General features: G+C 41.5%; 1 protein-coding gene across 1 annotated transcript in view; it reads left to right on the forward strand.

Moving 5' to 3' along the window:
* The window catches only part of GHSR (growth hormone secretagogue receptor), a 28,358-nt gene extending 13,967 nt beyond the window's left edge, over positions 1-14,391 (forward strand). Inside the window, exon 3 of the mRNA XM_020793825.3 lies at positions 3,415-14,391. Within this exon, the coding sequence (XP_020649484.2) occupies positions 3,415-3,722 (308 nt within the window). The 3' untranslated portion in view covers positions 3,723-14,391. The remainder of the gene's footprint in view (positions 1-3,414) is intronic.
* The last annotated feature ends 400 nt before the right edge of the window (positions 14,392-14,791 follow it).

The raw sequence follows: 14,791 nt of genomic DNA on the forward strand, positions 1-14,791 counted from the left end.
ATTGGTGCACGCAGAGTAGACAGCTAAGAAACCACATCTTCCTGAGGCCATTAAAACAATTAGGACATTCAGAATTCGGGGTGGGTGGGGGTTAAGCACCTTCCTCTGACAGCCATGATGTCGTGGCTTCTGCTCCTCAAGAGTCAGAGCAGCAAATGCCATTTTCTTGGCCAGCCTTATACTTTTGTTGTTGTTGTTGAGAAACCTTCTCTTCATTGCAATATTTTGCCACCAGCACCGTTCTTGGGCTGTACCGAGGGAAGGAGGAGGGGGTCAGAGCCCTTTAGAACCATGGTTCCCCAGATGTTCTTGGACTACAACTGCCAGAAACCCTGGCCAGCACAGCAACTGGTGAAGGCTTCTGGGAATTTTAGTCCAAGAACATCACTGGGGACCCAAGGCTGGGAAGCACTGCATTAGATCCATGACCTCCCCATTCTGGTTCCATTATTACCTTCAAAATATTGTCAGTGAATATTGAGGGTCAGTGAAGGAAAAGCTACTTTTAGAACTAGAAGACCAACTGTCTCTTTGTCAGAATTCATGTAGGAATATTTGAATGTCTTCACAAGATTCCTGTTATACAAACTCCCTATCATCATCATCATCATCATCATCATCATCATCATCATCATCATCATCATCATCATCATCATCATCATCACAGGTATCTTTATTGATTGATTTGATGAAAATTGTTTGTATATACAGAGAGAAGTAGACATGCTCACACCCAGACACCCTGCTCTAAGAGAAGTTTTTCCTTGCCCCAAAAAGTCTTTTCCTGATATTGGTATAGAACAGTGGTGGGATTCAAATACATTAACAACAGGTTCTATGTCCTAATGACAAACAAACAAACAAACAAACAAACAAATAAATAAATAAATAAATAAATAAATAAATAAATAAATAAATAAATAAATAAATAAATAAATAAATAAATGCCCAGGACAGTGGATCCGATGAGGGTTTCTTCCACAGTGGTCTCCCAGCGGTATGCGCAAACAGTGTATCTGTTTGGGCATACCGCTGCTGTTACCCTCACTATGGGCATATGCCAAACACACACACACACAAACGCACACCTCACAGTGGGTGCTTATGACCAAGTTTGACAGAGAACTGACACATCTCTCCTTCCCTTTACCTCCTATTTCACCCTATAACTCACCAGCAAAATTTGCTTCCCTCCCCTTTCCTGCTCCTGAAATGACTGATAGCCCTGCTTGTTGTTACCTGGAGGCCGCCTTTATGCACCTGTTGTGGAGTTATTCCCTCCCCCCACACACACTTCCTTCTGGCTTGGAAGGTATGGTCTCTTTTCAATCTGTCACCACTCCACCTCAACCCCACCACCTAAATCAGTCCTTCAGTTACTGACTCCTCTGAGGTCTCCTCCTCCTCCATCTTTGCCCTCCACCCCGCACCCACCGCTTCTCCTCACCAGTTGCTTTGAGGGGTGTTGGTGTTGGTGGAGGCGCTGGTGGTGATGATGGCTTCCCTCAGAGCCCTGGCAGGCTCCACCTCCCCCACTCACCCTCAGCGGCCGCTTCTGAGAGAAGAGTTTCAATTCCCCTTATCTATTTATATGTTTATGTGTTTTCTTTTCTTGGACCTGGATATATGGCCTTCAAGAATAGTAAATCTTACTAGTGTTAAAATACTGATAGCTGTCTTCCTCCTTCTAACAGAGTGGGCCATATGTGTGCCATTTGTCTCCCAAAATTGTCAGTTTTGAGGCAGGAGGAAAAGTTCTTTGCTATTCTAAATGAGGCTTGGAGGTTTGATCTCTTTGTGGTGTGAGTGACTTTTCTATTGCATACTTGCTTGCGTGGATCAGTGAGACCGTCACTGGTTCATGCATTGGATATTCTCTCAGATATTTTTAAAAAAACTGTTTCTAGGCAGAGCAACAGTCTTATGTGGTACCTTTAACTTGAAAAAAATCATAGTAAAACGAGGACGGTTGGGTGTTTGACTGAAGCGGTCTCACTCCAAAACTTTTTCCCTGTGTCCTGCCCACATGCCTTGTCAATCACCACCCCTCAAGGAGTCATCCTCCCCCCTTTCCCCCCAGTGATGCCTCTGCTCTTTCCAGGGCTCTGTCTCTCTCACCCCCACCCCACCTCAGACGGCTCAGTGTGGCACGGGAAGGGAGGCAGCTAATTGTGCCCCCTTCCCCCCCGCTCATCGCTGGTCACCTGGCCCCTCCTCCTTCATTCATCTCAAGCCAGCAAACGGTTCTAAGAACCAACAGTACATTTAGGAACCGGTTCTATAGAATAGGTGAGAACCTGCTGAATCCCACCTCTGGTATAGAATATATATTTCTTTTAAAACTTTCAGCAGCTATCTTTCTACCAAATCTAAGCTTTTCACACTGTTTTTAAAACGCCAGTGGGATAAAACCATCATCACCACCAGCATAGACTAAAAGTTAGTGCAATGTAAGAACCGGAGGGGAAGCTGGGGGAGTAGATAGGGTCACCTCCCCCTCTAACTTTTTTCCCATATTGTATTTTCTGGGGGTTCTTCTTGTTGCTGGCTGTGGTTTCCCAGATGTATGTTTGCCATGGAGAGATAGCTGGGATAAAATGGTTACATGGGGAAAGCAGCCAACAGACAAGGATTGTACATTTCCATTCCTGTCTCCTGCAGTGGTGTAATGAAACTGGGCCCACAGCGTCAAAGCTCCAGGACTTTATGAGCAGCAGGGAGTATGGCATCATCTGCCACCACCTTTAGGCTTCCCTGATCCCTCCGAGGTTAGCTGCAATCCTGGCAAGTAGCAGGGAAAGAAATGGGTTTACCAAGAAACTGTACAGTGTGTTACTCCAAAGTATTTGAGGGTGATGTGGCTTTGCATGGGCCACTAGGAGCCATTAACTTGGTAAGAGATCTGTTCCACAACAGTGGATATGCATCAATCCAGCTGTTTTGCATGCCTGAGCTGTCCTTTTGGAGGAGTGGCCATGGAGACAGTCATGATCAAATATCTGCATTTCTAAATGGACCATAACATCCCTGATCTTCTGTTTCTCCCTATTACAATACCAGCTCTTCACTGCTTCCAAAGATAGATAACTAAGAGTCCCCGGTCAGCCACCATTGCCTTGGATGCCATCTTATAGCAGTTCTTAAAATCCTACATAGAAGGATTTTATGTTTCGTTTCTTTAATTTCCCATCTTGAGAATGTATCTATCCACTAGTTAGTTGATTGTATTATTAGATTTTAGTAAGTATATTATTCTATTGTATTTTATCGTTTTTTTGTAAGCCGCCCTGAGTAGACTTTGTCTAGAGGGGCGGGGTATAAGTCTAAATAAAGTAAAAGCAAAAGTAAAGAAAAATTAGCAAATTTCATAATCTCTGTAATGTACACCTCTGGTCTCTTTCTCTTTCTTTCTAGCTGTGGTGGTCTTTGCTTTCATCCTCTGCTGGCTGCCCTTCCACATAGGACGGTACCTATTTTCCAAATCCTTTGAAGAAGGATCCTTGGAAATAGCTGTCATCAGCCAGTACTGCAACTTGGTCTCGTTTGTCCTCTTCTACCTAAGCGCTGCCATCAATCCGATCCTATACAATATCATGTCGAAGAAATACCGGAAAGCAGCTTACAAGCTCTTTGGAATTAAGCCGCCCAGGAAGAAAAGACTCTTGGTAACGAAGGAGGGAGGATCCCACACTCGGACAGAGTCCAGTCTCATAGAAACATGACAATGTCAGCTGGTTGCGATTGACAGCTGAAGCCATAACATAAAGGGAAATGTGTTTTGGGTGAACAGGATGCTGTGCTGTTACTGTTTGTTTTTGCATTTTCTCTCCTCCAGGGTTCAAATTGGCTGCAGTTTCAAATGCAGAGGGTGATGGCCACGAAAAAACGTGAAAAGTGATGAGCAGATTATGATATGTTGCTGCTGAAGGCTTGGTTAGAGGTTGGGAAAATAGCAGCTGTCTGGGAATTGATCTTGGATGAACATGCTGTCCTTTCTTGTATCACCTGGTTGGGTGAGACTAGGGTAGTGGTAGGCACATGATGGTGTTCGTCAGGGTTTAAAATCCTTCCCTGCTGTAAATTACCCCCCTTGGCTGTCTATGCAGTAGCAGAAGCCGCAGGGAGAAAGACCTGGAGGGTGGGGAGGCAAAGATCTTAGGTGGCAGGTTCTCTAACCAGGTGCCCCACTCCACAATCTTTCAGTTTGGGATGTGTGTAGATGAAGATGGGCACCCGAGACAGAATTTGGATTCTGGCCCCTGCCCAAAAGTCTTACTTCCTGAACCAGATCTCAGAACAGTGCTGGATTTCTCTCAGTTTATTGTGTGGGGGAATCTCCTGTATCCATGTTGAGGCTACCCCACTGAGGATTGGCTCAGGATCCAGCAACTATGGATCTGTCCCACTCGGTCCCTACTCATAAGGCAGGACACACTCAGGAGTGTGGTTTTCTGTGCACAACGGATGTTTCTACAGTTTTATTGTCATTAATCCATCCCCTTTTGGTAGGGTTTAGTTGCATTGGGATATCAAGCCTGAGTGCTCACTTGGAAGGACAGATCCTGAATCTGAGGCTCCAATACTTTGGCCATCTCATGAGAAGAGAAGACTCTCTGGAAACGACCCTGCTGTTGGGAAAGTGTGAAGGCAAGAGGAGAAGGGGCCGACAGAGGATGAGATGGTTGGACAGTGTCATCGAAGCAACCAACATGACTTTGACCCAACTCCGGGAGGCAGTGGAAGACAGGAGGGCCTGGCGTGCTCTGGTCCATGGGGGTCACGAAAAGTCAGACACGGCTTAATGACTAAACAACAAAGTTGTATTGGGACACAGAACTGTTTCAGGGGCATGGAACTGATAAAAAATGGACTGCTTTAAGAGGCTAGGAGATCTGGATGGGATGGCTCCTGGTTTTTTTTTCCACCTTGTCACCTTGTCTGACAATTCTCTTGAAACTGTACAACAAGTAAAACAGTTTGTCTGGCAGACCAGTACCACGTCTGATCATCCCTTCCCAGAAAGTTGAGCCAATGTAGCTCCCTCGTTTTCTAGGGAGCCGCAGGGGGTGAATTGTATGAAACAGCCAGTAGAACAGTACTGACAGAAAAATCTGAGGGAGCCCAGTCTGAAGGCCTGCTCTGTTGTGTTGATTTCACCAATAAATCTCTCTTCTGTGCCGCTACTGCCAGTGCCATGAAGGCATCTGATAGAGGTCAAAGGTCCATCATGTTTTGGTCCCCAAGAAGAAAGTAGAACCCATTTGATAATCCATTGTGGGACTGATATTTTGATATATTTCACCTGACACTTTGCAAGTAAAACAAACAAACAAAAAAAAACCCCTGAACCATCTACCTGCATTGCATACCTTTCAGTTTGTGCACTGGAGTTGGATAGGATCCTTGTACAGGTGAGACTGAGGCTGCAGCTACACTTCACTGACGTTTGATTCGCAGCCTGTATTACGGCTGAATTCACAGTCAAGTGATTGCACAGGGACTGCAGATTGATTTCAGAGGTTCAGTGCTCATACTTGATGTGATGTGCTTTGCATTTCGCCCACAGCCCTGTCTTCTTTCCTTCCTCCCTCTGGTCCCACCTCTGACAATTCTTTTATGGTTCACTGTCGGCCACTCAAGAGTGTTCCAGAAAAGGTGGCAGAATACCATGGTTCTTCTTCATGTCTCCAGAAATACCACATACTACAGGCACATCTTTTGTCCCATCTGGGTTGTTTCTGTTTTGTTCATATTTTTTAAAAAATGTTTCTCATCCAGAAGTGATCTAGCACTTAACTAGTATATCAGTACTAGTTAAGTGCTAGTGCACTTTATCAATACTAGTGATAAAGTGATGGTGCTAATTCCATATATGTAAGAAATAAAACAACAACAACAACAACCCAGAAGATGATCATAGGAAAGAATGTAGGGATGGGTCCTGAATATCATGCCCCAACTGCCTACATCATTAAAACACCATCCATAGACATGCCTTCCTAGTCTTTACAAGAATCAACCGATCATACAGGAAAAGGTCTGTTCAAATAATTTCAGCTTGGAAAAAAATGTATCCCCCAGCAACAGAAAGAGAAAAAAAAAGCCATTTTGGGAGCAAAAAGGGCTAGACCAAATCAAATCAGGCTTTGCATCATATAATCAGCAAAAAACAAAAAGCAAAATAAACTTTGAATAGACCTGTAATAGAACTGCAGCAAATCCCACAGCATTTGATAACGTAGCCAAAGCCTCATACCATTTTTGCTTCACCCTTGCCTTTTCTGATTTATAAAAGGAGCTAGGTGGGTAGGCATTGCAGTGAACATCTGCTTTCAACAATGGAGAGGGGGGCTCCTGTGTCTAAAAGAGGCAGTAGTGAGATCAGTTTTTCTAAATGCACCCTAAAGCCCACTGCAGTAGGCTGATAGTCTCCAGTATTGCGGCTTTCTGCTTCTCTAAGGATTTAATGAATTTCCCCCTTGTGCAAACAGAAGCACAAGAACTGCACATGCACTGGACCATTCCATGCAAGACCCAGGAGAATATTAGGTCATTTCCTGGCATTTGTGCTTTTGTATCCATGATTCAAAATGCTAAGAAATGGTCTGAAATTGCTGCCTGTGGTAGATTATCTAGATCCATTATGTAGATTATCTAGGTTTCAGAACTGGTTATGGACCAGACACTGCTTTGATCATCTTGTTGCAGAAATCTTCCTGGAGAGAGGGAGTTCCTATTAGTTTTGTTGGTCCCCTTAGTTGGTTTTCATACCTTCAATCACAGGAACTGGAAGCACTGATTTATGGAGGCTCTGCACTTTTCTCGAGAAGTCAATTTAGAAAGCAGCACTTGAGACACTGCAACCATTGGTCCTATGGTGTTCCTCAGGTTTCCACAAAGTTTCCCAGGTTCTTTGTATCCTAAAGCTAATGCATGAAACTACTGGCAAACGTTGAGGTCTAGTGGCATCGCAGTATGCTGATGATGTACAGCTCTACCTCTGCTTTCCATCTAAATCCAAGGAAACTGTTCAGTCTGTTCTAGATCAGTTAAAAAACACACACAAACTCCATTTTATGAGTGTGGGATATGATGCTTTTGCATCCATGATGCAAAATGCCAGGGAATGGCCAAATATTGCCACACAATATTATGCCCACATTAACAGCAGGAAAAAGGATGTCAAACCTTAAATATCAAAGACCAGCCTAGATGTTGATGACACCCATGTCAGCAGTCAAGATGACCTACAGAATACCTTCTAGTGCTCATTAACATTTCTTCTAGGCATTTTGATTACTTTGTGGCTCCAAGCCATTGATATCTAGAGAACTGGTTGAAAAACAGCTCCAACAATTGCTTTGTATTTTGATGAGAATTGGTTAACTGGTAAAAAAAAAAAAAGTCAGGTTTGGTGTCTCTTGCTTGGTGTCTCTTTGTGAATGGTGTAGCGGTCACGCTGAAGCCTCTACCAACTCAGGCCTCCAGGAGTGCTCACTCTTCTTCTTCAGTTGCTGCCACCAATCTTATCCAAGATTTAAAAAGACAAGTGTTGTTTCAAAACAAAAACTTGTTTATTGGTTTAACAAAATAAAGTAAGTAAATCACAAAATGTTAATCAAGGTCTCGCACTCACTGACACACACAGACTCTTCCCTCACTGACTGTTTGGCTCACAGGCCCATAGACACACTCATCACTCACTCTCTCAAAATCTCTCTCTAATCTTTCCTCTCTCATCATACACCCCTTTATATATTTCAACTCCTCCCCCTTCTGCACCACCTTACATCCCCTCATTGGCTGATGTTCCACTGCCCAGCTGTGACGGACAGGTGAGGGCAGGGCTGAATGCTACAAATGGTAGTAAGCAGAAGAGGGTATCTTGTAGATCATCTTGATTGCTGATATGGGTAGCGTCAACATTCAAGCTGCCCTTTGCTATGCAAAGATTGACATCCTTTTTCCTGCTGGCAACATGGGTACAATATTGTGCAGCAATATTGGATCATTTTGTAGTGTTTTGAGTCATGGATACAGAAGCACAATATCCCACATGCATAAAACAAAGGTCAAATGAAGAACTGATTTTGATAGCTTTTTAAAAGGAAGGTTTAAGCATACATAAACTACACACAAATTCCACCAGCAATGTCCCTCACCCAGTGCTAGAGGATCCTGGAAGATGAGCGTATGATCCTTAATATGGTTGCTGAGGAAGGGCAGAAAGAACCAAGAATGCTGCTGCTGTCCTTCTGTGCCAAAGTATTTTGAAGGACTGTTTGCGATTCAATGAAATGGTGAAACAAAACTGTGAGTGAGTGTAACCTATACAACAGACATACAGTACACACACTTTAGCCTCTCAGGCAAACTAACGTTGCCATACCTGCTCTGCAGAATGCAGACTTTCTGATTTCAAAACCCTTGCTCTACAAACATGTTGCCTCCATAATTTCCAAAACATGTCCCATCATCTTTTGAAATAAAAAATGTGGCAGGGGACAGAAAGTTAGCATAGATTTTCACTTGAAATCAAATAAAAAGACTGACCATGACAAAAGGCAGGAGTTAAAAATCAAATCATTTGAAATGAGCAGTTGGTAAGATACCTTACAGATACCACAGCCAGCCATAAAGGCAAATAAGAGGGTGTTCAATTAAGTCAAGTCTGAATTCTCACTAGAGCAAAAAATAAGTAAATTGAGCCTATCCTACCTTACATATAGAGAGAATTCAGAAATTATTGGAAAATACAATATTGCTTGGGAAAGTGGGAGCAAGGAGGAGGAAAAGAGGAAGATCTAATATGAGGTGGGTATATTCAACAAAGGAATCCACAACTGTCAGTTCTGGAGGACCTGAGCAGAACTTATATAATAATATCTTTAGATTTTTTTAAAAAAATTATCATGCAATTATATAGTGACAAGATGGGCAGAATAGAGACTATGGCAAGATATAGGAACAAAAGCGCTGCTAATATAAAGTAAGACCATATTCAGCCATAAAGCAAAAAACAGTAATTTCGCAGCTTAAACAAATGAGCTTCTGAATATTTGTTCTGTATCCCTTCTTAATCTTTTATTATTTTCCATTTCTGTTTTTTTAATTTTAAGATTGTTTTTCTGCCTTGAGTTTTATTACCAGACACAGAATCTCCTTGTAAGCATGATTCTGATAAGCCTTTTTGGCCAGGAAAGAGTTAAAACTTTAGCTAAGAGTCAGGTAAATGTTTCCTGATTGACAGTCATAAGTACAATTTGCCTTGAACCTGGAACTGATTTCTCCTTTGAAAACGTATGCGAGGATACTGTGTGGTTTCAATCTTGAAAGAATGTTTACAGAAAATACATGGCTAAATATCTCCTTTTTCTGGACAATTGCCACTCCATTACTTTCTTTGAAGCAAACCTGGAGTTTTTACTCTTTAAAGAAAACCTGTCTTTTCAGTCTGCTTCTGTGACCTTTCTCTCTCAATATCTCCCTCACCTTGCCTATGAATTTCTACAACGTTTCATTTGACAAAGTTCCTACTGATTAGCTGGCAGTATGCATGCTCAGTCTTATAACAAAGTGGTTGTGAAGACCTTTTTTGAGGATCAGTATTTCAGACCCTGCAGCCTGGATTGTTTCCAAATAAAAAAGATTGCTGAGGCCAACCATTCTCTTTTAAGATACGCTGATAAAAAAGGCTGGTCTTTTCGATTTATGTGATTTATTTTAAATCTGAGAATGTTTAGCATAGCCTATTTCTGAACAGCGGAGACGTTTTAAAAGGGATTAATAACTTGAAAACCCTTTGCCCAAAACGTTCCCACACTCAGCACAGAGCAAGAGCAGAATGTCTGCTACCACTGTGCCAAATTTTGTATTGATCTGAAGCCCAGTTTCCAAGTTATAATTCTTTTGTTTAGGCTGCCCACATTCTTAGAATTTCCTTGTAAATATATACACATATAGGTATATGTGTGTATGTCTGTACATACATACATATACCTATGGCCTAATTATTATGCTCCATGTACAGAGTACATGATGGGAACGAAGGGCAAAAGGGAAAAGAGGGTAACAACTAACAATGGGGTTTTAGAATATCAGTGGGATGATCAGTCAAAGCACTAGTTATATAGCTATATTTTTTATCAGCAATTATATGGTTGTGCTGAAGCACAGTTATATCAAGGAATCATAGAATTAGAGTATAAGGCAATCAAGTCTAACCCTCTGCTCAATGCAGGAATAAATAAAATCTCTTTTTAGCTATAACTCTATGCAAGAGTATGGCTAAACCTAAAGTATTAATATATATAGGCTGAAACCCAGCAGTAATTCACAACTAGAGTAAGCCTACTGATTCAATGGAAATTACAAATCCTCACTGATTTAATGGCCCTAGTCAAGACGTGACTTACTATTGGATTTCACCCAGTGTGTACTAAGAATCCTTGGACCTTATTTAATCCTTTTGAGATATGTTGGAATCTCTGAATACAAGCCAGTTGTTCAGAAACAGCCACAGGTATGACTAAAATTTGTTTATTTAAAACTTATTTATGTTTTCCTTGACATAGCTCCACCTCAGCAGATTTATCTAAATGCTGAAACTATTCTTCAAAAAAAAAAGAAAGAAAAAGAAAAGAAAGAAAGAAAGAAAAAGAAAAATTTAAAAAAACAACACCTTCCATTTTATGAATGTGGGCTATTGTGATTCTGTATCCATGATTCAAAATGGCCCAACACTGCTGCACAATATCATGTCTGTGTTGCCAGCAGGAAAGAGGATGCCACATTACATAGCAAAGGGAAGCCTGAATGGTGATAACACCAATGGCAGCAGTCAAGATGGTTTACGTGATACCCTTTTATACTACCATTCAAAAAGTTACACCAAGCAAGGGAAAATCCCAGAAGCTGACTCCTATTTTCATGAGTTAACCATTTCTCACTCAAACCCTAAGCGATTGTCAGCGTTGTTTTTCAACGAGTTTGGCTCCTGATCCATTTCCAGGTACAATTCAAAGTCCTGGTTTTAACCTATAAAGCCCTAAATAGCTTGGGTCTAAGCGATCTCAAGCACGGCATCTCCTTTTATGTACCTTATCAGGGAGGCCCTTCTCTCAGTTCCACCATCTTCACCAATGTGTTGGGTGGGGACATGGGAGAGAGCCTTGTCTGCTGCCACTCCCAGACGCTGGAACTCCCTCCCAAGGGAGGCTAGGCTGCCCCCATATCGGTTGTCCTTCTGCAAGCAGATGAAAACCTTTCTCTTCAGGCAGGCTTTCCCTTAATGACTGGCTGTCTGAAAGAGGCATTTAAATGTGCTATTGTGCCTTGTTGCTTTGTACGTGTTTCTGGTGTTGACTTTTTTTTTTTACAGTTTTTGTATGGTATTTGATTCTTTTGTAGTATTTGTATACTTACTGCTTTAAGCTTTTTAAAAATGGTCTTCTACTGACAATGAGTCCTTTTAAACGAGAAAGGTGGAGCAAAAAATTATAAACAAACAAAACAGCATCCTCACCCACTTCCTCAGCAACCATAAACAGAAAGCTTGCACGTACAGAAAGGTCTGCCTGGCAGACAAAGGATGACAAAGGAAGATTTCCCAAAGACAGAATCCAGCTACAACCTGCGGAATGTGCTGCAGGGAGATTTGGATGTCAAATCCTGACCTCTGCTCCCTCTGCACAATGGACCTACGCGTGGACTCACCCAAGTTCTCATTCTGGACAAGTTCTGAACAGACCATGCTAGCTTCTAATCATAGAGTCATAGAATTGTAGAGTTGGAAGGGACTCCAAGGGTCATCCAGCCCAGCCCACTGTCCATGCAGGAAATCAACAGTTGAAATATTCTTGGGAGGTGGCCATTCAACCTCCGCTTGAAGATCTCCATTGAAGGAGACTCTACCACCCTTCGAGACAGTGGTGTCTATTCCCTAACAGTCTCGGTGTTGGGAACTTGTTCTTAATGTTGAAACCTCCTTTCTTGTAATTTGAATCTCTTACTTCTGGACCTATCCTCTTGAGCTGCAAAAAAACTAAACAAACAAAACAAAAAAACCCCCCAAGCCTGCTTCATCTTTGGATATGACAGCCTTCCATATTCTTAAAGATGACTATCGTTATTCCCTCTCACCCTTCTCCAGGCTAAACATGCCAAGTTCCCCCAGTCTTTCCTCATTGGACTTGACTTTTTAAAAAAGGACTATTAGTGGTGGTGGTGGGTTTATGGGTGAAATCTGCTGATTCGTTGTCTTTGGGGAAAGAGGTGCAATAGAGGTGGAAGAAGCCCACCTTCTCTAGATTAAATAGCAGACTCTGAAGCAGAGCTACGGCCAAGCTCTGGAAAGCAAAGACTCTTAAAGAAGCAGAACAGAATAGTCCTGCTTAGAAGGAGTTCAAAAATTCAGCAGAATACTGCATTTCAGTTGCATCCGAGTGAACGATTATTTGTAATTCCTTGACAAACTCATAAAACAGGGTCTCCTAGCAGAACTTTTGGTTATCTCCCCATCCTGTTCATATTTAAAGGCGCATTAGGTTTTGCCTACGGATTTCTGTACAGCTTTAGGAATCAAACAACCTTGGCAGGAAAATATTTCAAAGGAGACTGGCATAGCAACGATGATGATGGGTGTGAGTGTCCAGACATTTAGCATATAAATGATTTAGTATTTTAACAGCCCTGTAGTATTACAGGCAATAAAACTGTGCCTAAATGCAGAAGTTTGCATTTTTTTTTTTTTTTTTTAAAATTGAGATTCATTAAACAGACAGTATAGGTCTCATTCAGATTCACTACCTAGCATAAGTGATGTTTTGCAAGGGTCGTTAATTCTGAGAGAATCACACAGTAAGGTCAGGAGAGAAAGGGAGTGAACTGGAGTAATAGAAAAGAAGAATTTAATGCCATAAAGAGTGGAATAGACTGCCTTATGCCTTCAGCAAATAGAGCCCTTCACCTTTAGCTGTGAGACCACTTGTGGCGCAGAGTAGCTGTGAATCATCTTTAGAAAAGAGCCTCGAAAACACAACAGTCTCTCAAGCCGAGTAAACAAGTTTTTTTTTATTTTTCTATTTTTGTTTTACATTTCCTTAATCATCAGTTTAGAAAAAGAGATTGATTTTGCCAGATAGTTATTTAGTAAAAAAGGGAATTGAGATACGGATAGTACAATGGGATACATCGTTTCCTTTGCTAATGCTTACTCCCATTTTCTTACCTCAATATTTCGCTTGGAATTCTGGGAAGCCAAACTTTATAAAATGGCGGCACCACTCACCCAACAATGCATAAAGATTTGCACCTGGGTGTTATGGCTTCTCATAAGCAGGACTATTGGTAATGTATAGGGTCCCACAGTTTGGGCCTCTTGGAACCAAATGGAATAAAAGCAAGGAGAGAGGAGCTCACCCCTTCTTTCATCCTCAGCGGACTGGAGAACCTTCCCTCTCCATGAAAACTCTCCATATGGTTTGAAACCCATCAATAAAAGCGGAGTTCCACTTCAAACCTGATTTTCATGTGTTATTATGCTTGTTATACGTTGTCAGGTCACTTCTGACTTAGGGTGGCCTAAGAATGAATGACCTCCAAATGGTCGTTTTTCACTTCTAAAGGAAGTTTGGATTTGATTTCATCTAGAATGTGCTTATTTCCCTTTCTGGTGGTCCTTGGTAGGACTAAAGATCCCCTCCAACACCCCATTTCAAATGAATAATATATTTTTACACCCTTACACAGTAAGTGAGAGTACTACATTATGGGTGACCTACACCAGTGGTTCTTAACCTTTGTTACTCGGGTGCTTTTGAACTGCAACTCCCAGAAACCCCAGTCAGGACAGCTGGTGGTGAAGGCTTCTGGGAGTCGCAGTCCAAAACTCCTGAGTAACCCAAGGTTAAGAACCAGTGACCTACACCTTGGTTTCCAAGGACACTTCTTTAATCTTAAATTTGTTCATAGCCGCCCTTCCGAATCTCTGTCTTCTAATTTTGGGCTGCAGTCTCCATTTGAACTGATGCCTGAACCAAAGTATATAAAATCTCCGACAGTTCCAGTTTCCTCATTGACAGAATTTAATGGATGTAATTCTCTTGTAGTCATTTCTTAATGTCAGATGTAATCCTCCTTTTACATTTTCTTCACCTACCTTCATCAGTCATTGTTTCAAATCATTGTTAGTCTCTGCCAATAATACGGTGCTATCTGCATATCTTACATTATTGACATTTCTTCCACCAAGTTTCACTCCCCCTTCTTCTGAATCTAACTCAGTTTTTTTTATTAGATGTTCTGTATGCAGACCGAACAGATGGAAAAATAAAATGCATCCTTGCTTGAAATCTCTGCAAATGGCAAAAGCATTGTTTCTCCATGTTCTGCCCTACCAGTACCTTCTTGTCCAGAGTTTAAATTATGCATCAGGACAAAAAGATGTGACACATCAATTTCTTTCAGACCTATCCATAGCTTTTCATGATTTAAATAAATGAAACTTTACAGTGACCTGTAAAGTGACCTGATTTTCTTCCCAAGTTCTTTGGCACATTCTGGTAGCCAAGGAACCGTAAACTGGCAATATGATCTCTAGTACTGCTTTATTTCTGAATTCTATTTGAATCTCTAGCATAGTTTACTTCATATATAGTGAACGACTTGGCTGCAAAATCTTGAACATCAGTTTGCTTAAGAAATTAATATATTTACTGGACTCTTAGGCATCTTCTTTCTTTGTGATTGTATATTTCCTAATGGTGGCCCCTTGTTTTTCTTTTTTCAAGTT

This window comes from Pogona vitticeps, chromosome 3 (genome assembly GCF_051106095.1).
Source record: "Pogona vitticeps strain Pit_001003342236 chromosome 3, PviZW2.1, whole genome shotgun sequence".
Classification (NCBI taxonomy): Eukaryota; Metazoa; Chordata; class Lepidosauria; order Squamata; family Agamidae; genus Pogona; species Pogona vitticeps.